General features: G+C 44.5%; 1 protein-coding gene across 1 annotated transcript in view; it reads right to left on the bottom strand.

Moving 5' to 3' along the window:
- LOC115470035 (zinc finger matrin-type protein 4-like) overlaps positions 1-15,371 on the bottom strand; it is a 239,821-nt gene extending 224,450 nt beyond the window's left edge. Inside the window, exons 1-2 of the mRNA XM_030202900.1 lie at positions 15,267-15,371; positions 1,673-1,765 (exon numbers count right to left, since the gene is read on the bottom strand). Of these exons, the coding sequence (XP_030058760.1) occupies positions 1,673-1,765; positions 15,267-15,371 (198 nt within the window). The remainder of the gene's footprint in view (positions 1-1,672; positions 1,766-15,266) is intronic.
- Between the last annotated feature and the right edge of the window lie 260 nt (positions 15,372-15,631).

Below are 15,631 nucleotides of genomic sequence, written 5' to 3'. Positions count from 1 at the left end.
TTGGCACTAATCTATAAGTGGGATGTGGACGAAAAAACGATCACTTACAAAAAATAAATCTGTCCGCTCACAAAATGCATAAAGAAGTCACCTCCCTGGTATGAACATCAAATTCCAAAATAATCATCACAAAATAGCACCAAGAGATGAAAGAAATGGTGGAAGGTAAAAGCCTCAAAAAGCTCCAGGTATAATAACCTCTAGAACTGTACTTTTCATCACTTGCAGAAAAAACCTTCCAACAACATCTCTTTAACGATTGTCAGATTGTTTGCGACTGCTCAAATATAGTTTAATATCAAGCACCTTTCTCATGACAGTCATGGTGTCTTCGAGCCTCCATCAACACATCCAAGTAGAGCGATCCCAGGACCAACGATGGCCAGCATTCGCTTTGTTGCTTCAGGGTCTAAACATCTGGGATTCTTTTAATAGCACCAAGAAACACGGCTGCTTGTTTCTCGGCACTATTAAAATATTTTTTGACCCTGATGCAGCAAAGCAAAACGCTGACCATCGTTGGTCTTGGGATCTCTCTACTCCATGATTGTCATGAGGTAAGCATTTGATGTTAATTTGAGCAGATTAAGTTTGTGATTGCGCTATCTGACACTATTAATAGTTCAAGAGATGTTGGCACTAATTACTTGTAATTGGAAAATACGCACATTACCTTAGGTGCGGGATCTGTGCCTAAATTTTACATGTAAGTTTAAAAAGGGGGCGTGGAAACAGGAGAGTCATGGGCAGGATAGGGGCATTCCTCAAATTAACACACGTAGTTATAGAATAAGGGGGAAATGCGCCTAATTTAGGAGTGTACATTTGCACCACATTTCAGTTGGTGCAAATGGCCGCACCTACAGTTAGGCATGATTCCTGGGCATAAGCGCTCTTCTATAAACTGCACCTAACTTTAAGCGTGTTTATAGAATAACGCTTTTTTTGGCACCATATATAGAATTCACCCCATGTGTGTACACATGTATTTGATAAAATTATTATTTAGATTTTGCTCGTACCTTTTTCAGTAGTAGCTCAAGGTGAGTTACATTCAGGTACACTGGATATTTCTCTGTCCCAGGAGGGCTCACAACCTAAGTTTGTACTTGAGGCAATCGAGGGTTAAGTGACTTGCGCAAGATCACAAGGAGCAGCAGCAGGATTTGAACCGGCCACCTCTGGATTGCAAGAGGTGCTCTAACCACTAGGCCACTCCTCAACTTCACATCCACTTTGCACAAACTAGTCCCCTAAGAACATTTTGGACTTGTACGCTACATTCTACCATCACCTGACTAGTAGAGTCTCAACCTAAAGGGGAAGGGTGCTGTTATAGGTGAAAACACATAACACAGGGCCAGGGTTCATGGTGTTCTTCATCGTGTTTGACCCAGCTGTGACAGAAGTATAGATGAGAAAACTCAGTGAGTCATTTGGTCTTTATCTTCCATCATGCTCTGTATTTCTATGTTTTAGTCTTATTTCTTTGGCAGATTAAAGTACTAAAGTGACAGAGAATGGGCAGAAGAGAAAAAGAAGGAGAAAGTAAGAAAATATTAAATGAAGAAACATAGGAAAGTTGAGAAGGTAGTAAGCCGCATTGAGCCTGCCATGAGTGGGAAAGCACGGGGTACAAATGTAACAAAAAAAAAAGTCAACAAGCACTTACTGGGTCATCAGGTCGGAGTTTTTTTGAGGGGGGACCTCCATCTTCAGGGTGCAGCATGTAGTAAAGTCGGACTTTGTTGGCATGCTTCTTGCTCTGAAAGATGAAAGGCAACAAATATCAAAGCAAAATCCTACAGACAGGGCAGCAACCACATTACATGTGGACAAGAGACCTAATTAACCTGATTCCAAGCACTGACGCTGCCACTTATTCACTACTACTATTGATTTTACCTTGTTCTGCTGATCTCACTGACCCTAATTCCAGTGGTGTCGTGATTACAGTAGCCTTTATGGGCATGGGACTGATGGACTCCATTTGAACACATCCAAAATGTGATTTCCTCTTCTGTGCAGAAATGCTTATTCCATAAGCACATCCTGTCTATACAATTATGGCACAAAGATCATATTGAAGGGAAAGAAGTCATATCAAATAAAAAAGGGGGAGGCCAAGAGGAAATGTGTCTTCACTGAGAAGGTGGTATATGCCTAGCATAGCTTGCTAGTGTAGCTGATGGTGACAAAATGCAGACAGAAGGGTTGATGGGAAATGATCAGAGATCAGTGGTGTATTTATTCAAGGTGCATGTGTTGCACACTCTGTCAGACCAGCCCCCCCCCCCCCCCCCCCCCCCCCGCCTGTGCCTTAAAAACAGCATAACCAAATAATCATAAAAGGTAGTGACGTGAATAACATCCTGCACTCTCACAACTCTGAAATGCTGAGTTGTGAGGGTGCAGGACGTTACTCACGTCACTACCTTTTAAGATTATTTGGTTATGCTGTTTTTTTACCACATTTTTGAAGATTTAAGACCAACGTCCATTTTTTACATCAATATGAATATTAACCTTGATCTTAAAGGAACATTGTGTAGCCCCTGACGCAGCCCTGTTGGGCGAAACACGGCCAGTGTCGGGCTGTTTTGAATATTTGGTTGCCATTTAATAAATATTTTTCTTTACTGATCTGCTTTGTTATTTTTCCATCTTGGAGTTTGCAGATCGTTTGTCTTGTTGTTTTCTTGTTCACATGAGTGGAACATGGGCAGGTAATGGGCAGCTCTACCAGATAAACAGGTAATTTAGGGCCCCTTTTACTAAGTGGCGGTAAGCCCACTGCAGGCTTACCATGCACCAATCCGGAGCTACCTCCAGCCCAATGAAGGTGACGGTGGTAGTTCTGTCCCACCGTGCGGTATTTCCAGCACTAGCAGAAATATTCAAAAAATATTTCCACAGACGCTAACCCAGTAGTAATCAGGCAGCACCATGAACTACCCAGTTACCGCCAGGTTAGCATAGGAGCCCTTACCACACCTCAATGGGTGGCGGTAACATAGTAATGCAGTAAATGATGGCAGATAAATGCCTGTATGGTCCATTCAGTCTACCCAAATTTTTGTTTGAAAGCAGGGCTGCCGAGAGCCGGACAAGGCCGCCCCCGGGCCGCCCCCCCCCCCACCCGAGCTCGCCGGAACTAACCTTAAACGCCTCCTTTCACCTTCGCAGCAAGCAGCAGCAGGGCAGACCTCTCCTTCCTTCAATGCCCCGCCCTCGCGGACGTTACATCAGGCGAGGGCGGGAGATGGAAGGAAGGAGTGGCCTGCCCTGCTGCTGCTTGCTGTAAAGGTGAAAGGAGGCATTTAAGGTTAGTTCCAGAAGTGATGGAGGGCGGGTGGGCCAACCCCGATCCAACCCTGATGTTTCCCCGAAAAATAAGACAGCCCCTGAAAATAAGACCTAGCGCATTTTTGGGGGCAAAAATTAATATAAGACAGTGTCTTATTTTCGGGGAAACACGGTAGTAACATAGTAGATGACGGCAGAAAAAGACCTGCACAGTCAATCCAGTCTGCCCAACAAGATAAACTCATATGTGCTACTTTTTGTGCATACCTTACCTTGATTTGTATCTGTCATTTTCAGGGCACAGACCGTAGAAGTCTGCCCAGCACTAGCCCCGCCTCCCAACCAGCCCCGCCTCCCTCCACCCAATCTCGGCTAAGCTTCTGAGGATCCATTCCTTCTGAACAGGATTCCTTTATGTTTATCCCACACATGTTTGAATTCTGTTACCGTTTTCATCTCCACCACCTCCCGCGGGAAGGCATTCCAAGTATCTACCACTCTCTCTGTGAAAAAATACTTCCTGACATTTTTCTTGAGTCTGCCCCCCTTCAATCTCATTTCATGTCCTCTAGTTCTACTGCCTTCCCATCTACGGAAAAGGTTTGTTTGCGGATTAATACCTTTCAAATATTTGAATGTCTGTATCATATCACCCCTGTTTCTCCTTTCCTCCAGGTTATACATGTTCAGGTCAGCAAGTCTCTCCTCATATGTCTTGTAACGCAAATCCCATACCAGGGATGTGATACTCTATATGTATACTCGAGTTTGATTTGTCCTTGCCATTTTCAGGGCACAGACGTAGAAGTCTGCTCAGCACTGTTCTTGTACTAAAAAATTTTAAGTTAACATTAAAGCCCCTTAAAATTTACACTCCAGCCCAACCATATCTATTCAGTCACAATCAGGGCACAGACCTTAGAAGTCTGCCCAGCACTGGTTTTGCTTCCCAATTACCGGTGTTCCCACCCAATCTATATAATAATTTGTACCTCTGCTTCTCTGGATGGCTGGCTATCTGGGTTCGTAACAGCATGCTGACATCAGCTCGCCTCCAGCGTTCCCTTTCCTCTCAGTGTCCCGCCCTCACGTAAAGACGAAATGATATCAGAGGAGGGCGGGACACTGAGAGGGAAGGCAAGGGAAGGCTGCAGGCAACGCGAGCCCAGCCTGCCACCACTGCGACCTCAGGTAAGATGAACGGCGGCGAGGGGAGAATCGCGGGAAACGGATGGAAGGGGAAGGCAGGGCAGAGGAGAATCGCTGGACTTGGAGGGGAGGCCAAAATCAAGGGACACAGAGGGGAGGGGAGAGCAGGACACAGGAGAATCGCTGGACATGGATGGGAGAATCGCTGGACATGGATGGGATGGGAGGGCAGGGCAGAAGCGAATTGCTGGATATCGATGGGATGGGAGGCGAGTGGAGAATCGCAGGACATGGATGGGAGGGGAGGGGAGGGCAGGGCACAGGAGAATCGCTGGACATGGAGGGGAGGGCAGGGCACAGGAGAATTGCTGGACATAGATGGGATGGGAGAATCACTGGACATGGATGGGATGGAAGTGCAGGGCAGAAGCGAATCGCTGGATATCAATGGGATGGGAAGCGAGGGGAAAATCGCGGGACACAGATGAGAGGGGAGGGCAGGGCAGAGGAGAATCGCTGGACATGGAGGGGAGGCCAAAATCGCGGGACACGGAGGGGAGAGCAGGGAAGAGGAGAATCGCTGGACATGGATGAGATGGGAGGGCAGGGCAGAGGAGAATCGCTGGACATGGAGGGGATGGGAGGCGAGGGGAGAATCGCGGGACCTGGATGGGAGGGCAGGGCAGAAGAGAATCGCTGGACATGGAGGGGAGTCCAGAATCATGGGACACAGAGGGGCGGGCAGGGCAGAGGAGAATCGCTGGACATGGAGGGGGGGCCAGAATTGCGGGACATGGAGGGAACGGCAGGGCAGAGGAGAATTGCTGGAAATGGAGGGGAGGCCAGAATCGCAGGATACGGAGGGGCGGCAGGGCAGAGGAGAATCGCTGGACAAGGAGGGGAGGTCAGAATCATGGGACACGGAGGGGATGGGAGGGGAGGGAAGAATCGCTGGACATGGAGGGGAGGGCAGGGGAGAGAGGAGAAATTGCTTAGACAAGAGCCTTCCTAGGGCCCATTTCATTTTTTACAAAACGGGCTTTGTTGCTTGTCTTCACTAAGATTCCGTGGATCCATTCCTTCTAAACAGGATTCCTTTGTGTCTATCCCACGCATGCTTGAATTCCATTACCATTTTCATCTCCTCTACCTCCTACGGAAAGGCATTCCATGTATCCAGCACCCTCTCCGTGAAAACACACTTCCTGACATTACTCCTGAGTCTGCCCCCCTTCAACCTCAATCCGTGTCCTCTAGTTCTACCGCCTTCCCGTCTCTGGCACAGGTTTGTTTGTGGATTAATACCTTTCAAATATTTGAATGGCTGTATCTTGTCACCCTTGTTTCATCTTTCCGCCAAGGTATACATGTTCAGGTCGGCAAGTGCTCCCTCCCGCATGGCCACGCAGTAAGTGAAATCTTACCGCGTGGCCATTTCTTTTTCGGCCTTTTTACTCACTGCGGTAAAAATGGCCCCTACTGCTAGCGCAGGGCCCTTTTTACCACAACATGGTAAAAAGGCCCCTTACAGGATACTGTAAGTTACACATGAATGTGGTGCCACATAGCCATGAAACCTTGTGCCAGCTATATACACTCTAATATAAATTAGTGCATCTAAGAGAGGCACGGAAGAAGCAACTAGAGCCAGTTTCAAAAACAGCCCCGCCACTTAGACCCTGAAGCAGTGGCACGAAACGCTGGCCATCGTCGGCTAGTGGCGAGGGGGAGAAGGAACTAGCTCCAGCAAAAGAAGTTACTAATGCCGGTAGCAAGAGCGACTGAAAGATAAGTTTCCATTCAGTTTTGAATTACCAATTTTTTTTTCTAGTCATAGTTGTTGAAATATCTCCTCAAATCACTTCACTGGCTCCCGATCAGGTACCGCATACAGTTCAAGCTTCTCCTACTAACCTACAAATGCACTCGATCTGCAGCCCCTCCTTACCTCTCTACCCTCATCTCCCCTTACGTTCCTACCCGAAACCTCCGCTCACAGGACAAATCCCTCCTCTCGGTACCCTTCTCCACCACCGCCAACTCCAGGCTCCGCCCTTTCTGCCTCGCCTCTCCCTATGCTTGGAATAAACTCCCTGAGCCCATACGCCAAGCCCCCTCCCTACCCATCTTCAAATCCCTACTCAAAACCCACCTCTTCAATGTCGCATTTGGCACCTAACCATTATACCTCTATTCAGGAAATCTAGACTTCCCCAACTTGACATTTCGTCCTTTAGATTGTAAGCTCCTTTGAGCAGGGACTATCCTTATTTGTAAAACTGTACAGCGCTGCGTAATCCTAGTAGCGCTTTAGAAATGTTAAGTAGTAGTAGTAGTAGTAATATCTGATGCAGCAGCATTGAAATTAGAATTGTGTAGCAATAGAGGCTATAGCAGCAACTAGCGACTAGACATCAAGATCAAAGGTTTTTTTGGGTCGATGATGAACAGAGGATTATTTAAGATCCGTTTTAGCTCTATTAGATTGTGTTGATCTAGGAGCTTTGTGAGGCCTTTTTTCCTTTGTTAGATGCACTAATTTATATTAGAATGTATATAGTTGCATTTTCATCACGTGGAAGCAATTTTTAGTTTAGATCTGACGATTGTGCACTTCCACATCCTGTACTCAATTATGATAAAGTGATTGCAGCTACATGTTTGTGCATGAATAGCACCTTATTCCTGTATTCTATAATGACACTTACCTGCGTAAGTGCCTGTACAGAATACCGCTTCACATTCACATCATGATTTTTGGAACTAATTTTGTGATTCCCCGTTAGGCACTCTTTACTGAATTGCCCCCATAGTTCATTCTATAAAATTTTTAATCACCTAAGTCTTCAAGATAAGGTCACTCCTGCCTAAATAATCTGCCTGGGCCTGTGTGTGGCATCAGCTTGGTTTTCTGCACTATACAGCACATAATGCTTGGAAATGCTCAAGTTCCAGGTACATGCTAACTTCTGCTGACAAAGGAACAAAGTGAACTTCACGAGGTCTTCTAAAAACAGCTATTCTATACAAAACTGCAAGGCCGTGACATTTTTTTTCTAATGTTTCAAGGGTACTGATGAAGACAATACTGCTTGTGGAAAATTTCAGAGGACACGGATTTAGTGAAGGGAAGTCTTGCCTCACCAATCTAATGCATTTTTTTGAGGGGGTAAGCAAACATGTGGACAATGGGGAGCCGGTTGATATTGTATATCTGGATTTTCAGAAGGCGTTTGACAAAGTGCCGCACGAAAGACTCCTGAAGAAATTGCAGAGTCATGGAATCGGAGGTAGGGTATTATTATGGATTAAGAACTGGTTGAAAGATAGGAAGCAGAGAGTAGGATTGCGTGGCCAGTATTCTCAGTGGAGGAGGGTAGTTAGTGGGGTCCCGCAGGGGTCTGTGCTGGGTCCGTTGCTTTTTAATGTATTTATAAATGACCTAGAGATGGGAATAACTAGTGAGGTAATTAAATTCGCCGATGACACAAAATTATTCAGGGTCGTCAAGTCGCAGGAGGAATGTGAACGATTACAGGAGGACCTTGCGAGACTGGGAGATTGGGCGTGCAAGTGGCAGATGAAGTTCAATGTTGACAAGTGCAAAGTGATGCATGTGGGTAAGAGGAACCCGAATTATAGCTACGTCTTGCAAGGTTCCGCGTTAGGAGTTACGGATCAAGAAAGGGATCTGGGTGTCGTCGTCGATGATACGCTGAAACCTTCTGCTCAGTGTGCTGCTGCGGCTAGGAAAGCGAATAGAATGTTGGGTGTTATTAGGAAGGGTATGGAGTCCAGGTGTGCGGATGTTATAATGCCGTTGTATCGCTCCATGGTGCGACCGCACCTGGAGTATTGTGTTCAGTACTGGTCTCCGTATCTCAAAAAAGATATAGTAGAATTGGAAAAGGTACAGCGAAGGGCGACGAAAATGATAGTGGGGATGGGACGACTTTCCTATGAAGAGAGGCTGAGAAGGCTAGGGCTTTTCAGCTTGGAGAAGAGACGGCTGAGGGGAGATATGATAGAAGTGTATAAAATAATGAGTGGAATGGATCGGGTGGATGTGAAGCGACTGTTCACGCTATCCAAAAATACTAGGACTAGAGGGCATGAGTTGAAGCTACAGTGTGGTAAATTTAAAACGAATCGGAGAAAATTTTTCTTCACCCAACGTGTAATTAGACTCTGGAATTCGTTGCCGGAGAACGTGGTATGGGCGGTTAGCTTGACGGAGTTTAAAAAGGGGTTAGATAGATTCCTAAAGGACAAGTCCATAGACCGCTATTAAATGGACTTGGAAAAATTCCGCATTTTTAGGTATAACTTGTCTGGAATGTTTTTACGTTTGGGGAGCGTGCCAGGTGCCCTTGACCTGGATTGGCCACTGTCGGTGACAGGATGCTGGGCTAGATGGACCTTTGGTCTTTCCCAGTATGGCACTACTTATGTACTTATGTACTTATGACATGTCCAGCTATAGCCTACTTTTTCTTCATCATCTGTCATAAGTACTCATGCCAACTTAATGCCACCTAAAGTGTGAAAGGTGGTATAACAAGGTGTTGGGGTTTTTTGTTTTTTTTTTTTAAATGGGCATGGACTGTGTTTTGCAGTTAAGCACAAGTTAGTTTAGTTTGCTTTAAACTAAACTAACTTGTGCTTAACTGCAAAACACAGTCCATGCCCATTCTCCTCCCCATTCCACACTATGTAGTTAATCCATGACAGGCAGGAGTGGAGGAGTAGCCTAGTGGTTAGTGCAGTGGACATTGATCCTGGGGAACTGAGTTCAATTCCCACTGCAGCTCCTTGTGACTCTGGGCAAGTCACTTAACCCTCCATTGCCCCTGGTACAAAATAAGTACCTAAATATATGTAAATTGCTTTGAATGTAGTTGCAAAATATCACAGAAAGGCAGTATATCAAGTCCCATTTCCCTTTCCCTACTTGAGATTCTACATGGAATGTTGCTATTATTGGAGATTCGAGATGGAAGGTTGCTACTATTGAGATTCTACATGGAACTCACAGAAACAGAAGCCTGTGTGGCCGCATTGCTGATCTGCAAGGGCAGGCTTCTACATGGAATGTTGCTAGTGGAGGAGTAGCCTAGTGGTTAGTGCAGTGGACTTTGATCCTGGGGAACTGAGTGCGATTCCCACTGCAGCTCCTTGTAACTCTGGGCAAGTCCCTTAACCCTCCATTGCCCCTGGTACAAAATAAGTACCTGAATATATGTAAACTGCTTTGAATATAGTTGCAAAAACCTCAGAAAGGTGGTATATAAGCCCCATTTCCCTTTCCCTTAACACATGATTAAGCCATCATTAACTGTTACCATGCATTAAATGTTTATAGCACTACAGTAAAAGGCCCCCTACGTTTCCTTGTAGCAGCCTTTTCCCATAACCCAGGCCAGGGTTTCCCTAAGCAGCCAGTAGTTTACATAGCTGCTATGCAAAGCCCTAATGCTGCTGAATGCCAGCATAATACTGATCAGAAGCTGAAAGGGCTACTAATCTAGACCTGAGCAGAGTAGCACTGATCACTGCAAATCCCAGAAAGATTGGGGTTATATTCAGCCTGCGGTGGTCAGCAGTTTTTAAGCTTAGAGCCAGCACAGATGTACAATGCTGAACCATATCCAGGTTACAGTGATCACCCAGAAGCTGATGCAGGCTGGAAAAGTCATGGCTATTTTAGTGAAAGTTAGGCTTGGGGCCTAAACTAACTTTTAGTCTGACTTTACTGGGGAGGGTTTATCCTTTCCTTCTCTTTGTATATGTTCTGCTTTAGAAGGAAATTTCCCAGACTGGTATGAGAAAAACATATTTTTCTTTCGTATTTTTCTTATCAGTAGAGAACAAACAGCCACAGGTAGACACAGAGGAGAGAACATATCCAACTTGCGTACCTGTGGTAAACATGTTTTTTCATATTTTTTTGCACTTCTTGATTAGAGGCCAACCAAAACTGCTTTTTACAGTTTCAGCTGAAACCAAAACTGCATCCAAAACTCATCACCAGGTTTTGGCCAAAGCCAAAACTGAAACCAAAAACTCACGTTTGGTTGTGTGAATGTGAACCAGTGAGGGCTGGTGGGGATTGCTTGCAGTCTGTATCCTGCTGCTAAACCCACAGTATCTAAGTCAGAAAATAATAATTTAAATAATGAAGGACTATATTTTACCTCTAAGCAATATAGCCTCCACACACATGGACCACAGCTAATGAAAACTGAAACTAAAAACCATGATTCTTTTACAATGGATGACTTTGTGCCACACTTGGAGTGACAGCTGATGTCATAACTCCACAGTGAGGCTAATTTCTAAGAAGTTTATCATCCCAAATTTACAGACTTAAATTTTTGTAAAAATGTATCAAATGAATTTACTTGGAGCACTCCATTAAACATATAACATATAAACACATGTACTAGATCATAGCTGCATTATTTGCAATTATAGTACAAAAAAAAGAATACAGAGTTCCTCCTCCCCCCTGCCTACGTTACAATCCCTGGTGGTCTAGTAGTGTAGTCAGAGCAGGAGTGATGCCCCAGTCACAGCAGCCATTTTGAGAGCAGAGCCAGAATAAACAGAAGTAACTGGGTACCACTCCTGCCCCTATTATACCCCTAGACCACCAGGGATTGTCCCAGAGGGCCTATGGGTAGAAGGGGGAGGCCCTCGGGGGGGATCCAGGAGGAGGGGGAGGGAGGGATACAAATGGGCAAAGCACAGAGTTCCAGCTTCCATTGAAAATACATGGTCATTTTTGGCTGAAATTGAAAACATGGCCAAAAATTTAAAATAACCTTTCAGCTGAAACTAAAACCAGACACAAAAATGATTTGGGATTGGTTTTGGTTATTCCAGTCAGCCTCTATTATTGATTGGCTACAGCAGCCAGAGCCTCCTGAATGTTGAGAGTATAATGCTTATTGTATGTTCTTTTGGGGGGATACACTTTCTGTTTTGGACATTTGCATACAGACACTGGCATCAAGATTATGTTCAGAGATGGGGGTCTTGGGTTTTCAGATTCCTGCATCTGTGATCTGCTGCTGCTCTTGTAATTCCCTCAAGCTGTTCCTGTGTATCCCTGAGTGTTCTCTGTGAACAGCTGCACCAGATTGCTGTGATTATCTACCTTGCTTGACCTATCACCTGTGAATAATAAAAAGCTAAGTATATAATTATAACTGATCTGGGCATTTGAGTGAGTTTGTTTGCACAAAGAACAGTAGGCTGCCAGACACAGCCTGGATCAGAAGCTGTGTACCACCCAATATTCAGACCGGCAGATAAAGTTAGGACAGTCTTTTTGCTGTCCTAACTTTATCCATTTATTTAACAGGTTAGTGAACTAAATATCACCACTAGCCAATTAAAGTGCAGGCTCTGCCAAAGCTCCTTCTCCAGATTGCCCTAGTACTAACCAGTGTCTGGGCAGTCACAGACAATATTCAGCAGCACTACCCTCTTAAGTACTGCTGAATATTGATGGATGACTAACTCAGCAGGGTTTATTTGTGCAGGAGCCTCTCCTGCCCCGTTAAACCCTTTTGAATATCAATCCCATTATCTTAACAAGCGGTAACACAGAATCAAGCAACATGGTCATTAAAGCTATTACAAGGTTCTCTAAATCTAAAGAATTACATCTGACCCAGCACAAATATGTGCTGAAATTCTGTCATTCTCTGGATCCTGGAGGCTTTCATATCTGTCTGTTAATAGAAACAGACTTATAGATCTAAAAGTAGGTTTATCTGATTAAAAGATCTAGTAAACATTGTAAAATCAATGTAAGTATAATGAAATTACAAGACCTTTAAGTACAATATTTCCGGCATAGCATTAAGGAAGAATTTGCACTTTTTTCCACATACACTTGAGGTCTAATTTATACCGCTGTCATCCTACTGAGTAGTAAATTCATTGTTTGTGATTAAAAATCAACAAAATGGCTTAAAACCACAATTCATACAATTCTAACCTGCGACCAAAATAAGAGCTTTGGTGAGCATTTTAATGAGAAGGTAACAGGAAATGAATTGTGACATTTCAGAAACTCAAAAGGAAAATGTTTCTGAATCTGCATGTTACACACATATACAGGGAAATAAATTAGAAAACTGTCAACAGATTCTGATATGTACCTTTTAATTAGGACTACAATGAATTGTGGTAGCTCAAATGAATTCTTAAACAGATGAGACAAATCTGTATACTCTGTCTAAATTTGCAAAAATGTGTTTAAAACTTATTTAAGATTATTTTATTTGCATGGATGTTCAGTATCAAATATGTGGTCCGAATGCAGCTGAAATACAGACCATGAGAGATAGAGGTCTATAAAACTGGTATTATTACAGACAAAAGAGAGCTTCTAAATGAAACAGGTAATTTTATTTTTAAATTGTAACTAGCTAAGGAAAAGTTTTACTTGGATTAGCAGAAGATAAATGTTTACTAAATAAAAAATAAAACTATTTTTGTGCATGCTTAGCAATTCTCCTGGAGTATTCACACTTCTCTTTGCAAGGCCAATACTTCCATTAAAACTAGGCATTTTTTTATTTTAGTTACATTTGTACCCTGTGCTTTCCAACTCATGGCAGGCTCAATGCGGTAAGCCATGGAGGGTTAAGTGACTTGCCCAGAGTCACAAGGAGCTGCCTGTGCTGGGAATTGAACTCAGTTCCTCAGGACCAAAGTCCACCACCCTAACCACTAGGCCACTCCTCCACCAAATCACAGAGAGCACCAATGTTGTGGGGGGAAGAAAAATTGCTGAACTGGGAACCATGTAGAGATCAAGTGGTGAAAGGGCTCTGGCTGGTTGAGCTGTCATCCAGCACTCCGTCTAATATCAAATGCGATTTAATTGCAGCAGGTCCGAGGCAGCCGGCAGATTGGAGTACGCATTGAGACGGGAGGGTATCTGCCCAATAGAGCTCTGGAGATATGTCCGGAAAGCTAAGAAAGGAGCAGCAGTGTGCACTCTTTCCAAAAGAATGTGCCTTCATTGAAAATAGTGTGCACTATATGCAAAGAGGGTGCACTCTTAATGACATTACTTCTGTAACAACAACTATATGCAAAGAGGACACACTCTTAATGACACCGTTCCCATAACGACTATATGCAAAGAGGGTGCACTCTTAATGACATTACTCCTGTAACAACAACTATCTGCAAAGAGGACACACTCTTATGACACCGTTCCCATAACAACAATTATATGCAAAGAGGGTGCACTCTTAATGACATTACTCCTGTAACAACAACTATATGCAAAGAGGACACACTCTTAATGACACCATTCCCATAACGACTATATGCAAAGAGGGTGCACTCTTAATGACATTACTTCTGTAACAACAACTATCTGCAAAGAGGACACACTCTTATGAGACCGTTCCCATAACAACAATTATATGCAAAGAGGGTGCACTCTTAATGACACTGCTGTTTCTGTAAGAATAAAGGGGTAAATATTCAGTCAGTGGCAGTGAGTGTTTTGCTGACCGCCACCTGCATTATTCCTGGATTTTCAAAACTGGGCCATGTCCAGGCTTTGGCTCTGAACATCCCATTTATGCAGTGCTGGCTAACACATGGCCACTTAAGTCGATGTTCAGAGCTTAAGGCTTAGGAACCAGCTCTGTGGGTACTGTGTGTCGGGAGGGGTCGGGGACTGGAGGTCCACAACCTCCAGCCCCGTGTTGCTGTCTGGGGTGGGGGGGACTTGGGGTGGCACTAGGCCATGGGAGGAGGAGGTCTGGATGCCCCACGGACCTCCATCTCCTTGTTTGACACATCCAGGCTTTTGACAGCCCAGACCTGTCAAACTAGTGCGGGAAGATTGTGCTTGAGCACATGCTCAGGCACAATCCTCCTGCACTTTTCCCCTGTGCTCAGAGCTGATACCGTGCCTATATTTGCATGCTATTAGCTCTGATCATAGGGGCGGTATAGTCCAGCACTGTTTCGGTACTATTTTTAGAGCGCTGTTTGGAACAGCGCGGGGCTTCTGATCATCTCCCTCCAAGATCAGGAGAACATGCTTTCATGACAGTTGCAAACTGAGCTCTTCATATCCTCTCGGTATTTAACATGAAATGATTAACACATCCATATGAAGAGGGAGAGAAATAAAGGACAGGGAACCTCTGGAAAATGGTTTGCAAGCTCTGAGATGTGCATTCAAAGGCACTAGCCTGGTGAATAATCTCAGAGATAATCTCAACATGAGAACCAGGCAAATGCACTCGATCTGCAGCCCCTCCTTACCTCTCTACCCTCATCTCCCCTTATGTTCCTACCCATAACCTCCACTCTCAAGACAAATCCCTCCTTTCAGTACCCTTCTCCACCACCGCCAACTCCAGGCTCCGCCCTTTCTGCCTCGCCTCACCCCATGCTTGGAACAAACTCCCTGAGCCCATACGCCAGGCCCCCTCCCTGCCCATCTTCAAATCATTGCTCAAATCCCACCTCTTCAATGTTGCCTTTGGCACCTAACCACTACACCTCTACTCAGGAAATCTAGACTGCCCCAACTTGACATTTCGTCCTTTAGATTGTAAGCTCCTTTGAGCAGGGACCGTCCTTCTTTGTTAATTTGTACAGCGCTGCGTAACCCTAGTAGCGCTCTAGAAATGTTAAGTAGTAGTAGTAGTAAGTAGTAGTAACCAAGTACATGGGGGTCTCTTCTTTAAGCAATGATTGTGAGCCTTGGGTTAAAGTGCACTGCACGAGTCAGGGCATAATCCTTGTATAAAAATGTAGCTCACCTCATAATGTGCAATTCTCTGAGATTTGGAGATCAGCTGTGCATTGCAGATGTTACAGTAGCTGTCAGTAAATAAAGCTCCATCCTCCAGTCCTGCTGATTTCATCTGCAGTAACAAGAGAAAGACAGACAGACAGAAAATGCAATAGGAGCAGAGCAGAAGATAGGAGAGATTAGCAAAGATGAAGTGAAAGCACCGAATTAGAAAGAGAGAAAGGAAGGGTAAGAAAGAAGAAAATCAAAATGAACTCCAGGCAAACTTTGATAGCAATTGCATCCTAGAGGAAGCTTAAAGATCAATTAAAAGGCTCCAATGAAGATTACAAATACCAAAGCCCCAAGGGAAAGGAGGAGGAAAAAGAGAAA

Source organism: Microcaecilia unicolor, chromosome 5 (genome assembly GCF_901765095.1).
Source record: "Microcaecilia unicolor chromosome 5, aMicUni1.1, whole genome shotgun sequence".
NCBI classification, from domain to species: Eukaryota; Metazoa; Chordata; class Amphibia; order Gymnophiona; family Siphonopidae; genus Microcaecilia; species Microcaecilia unicolor.
This window is presented reverse-complemented; position numbering and strand designations above follow the sequence as displayed.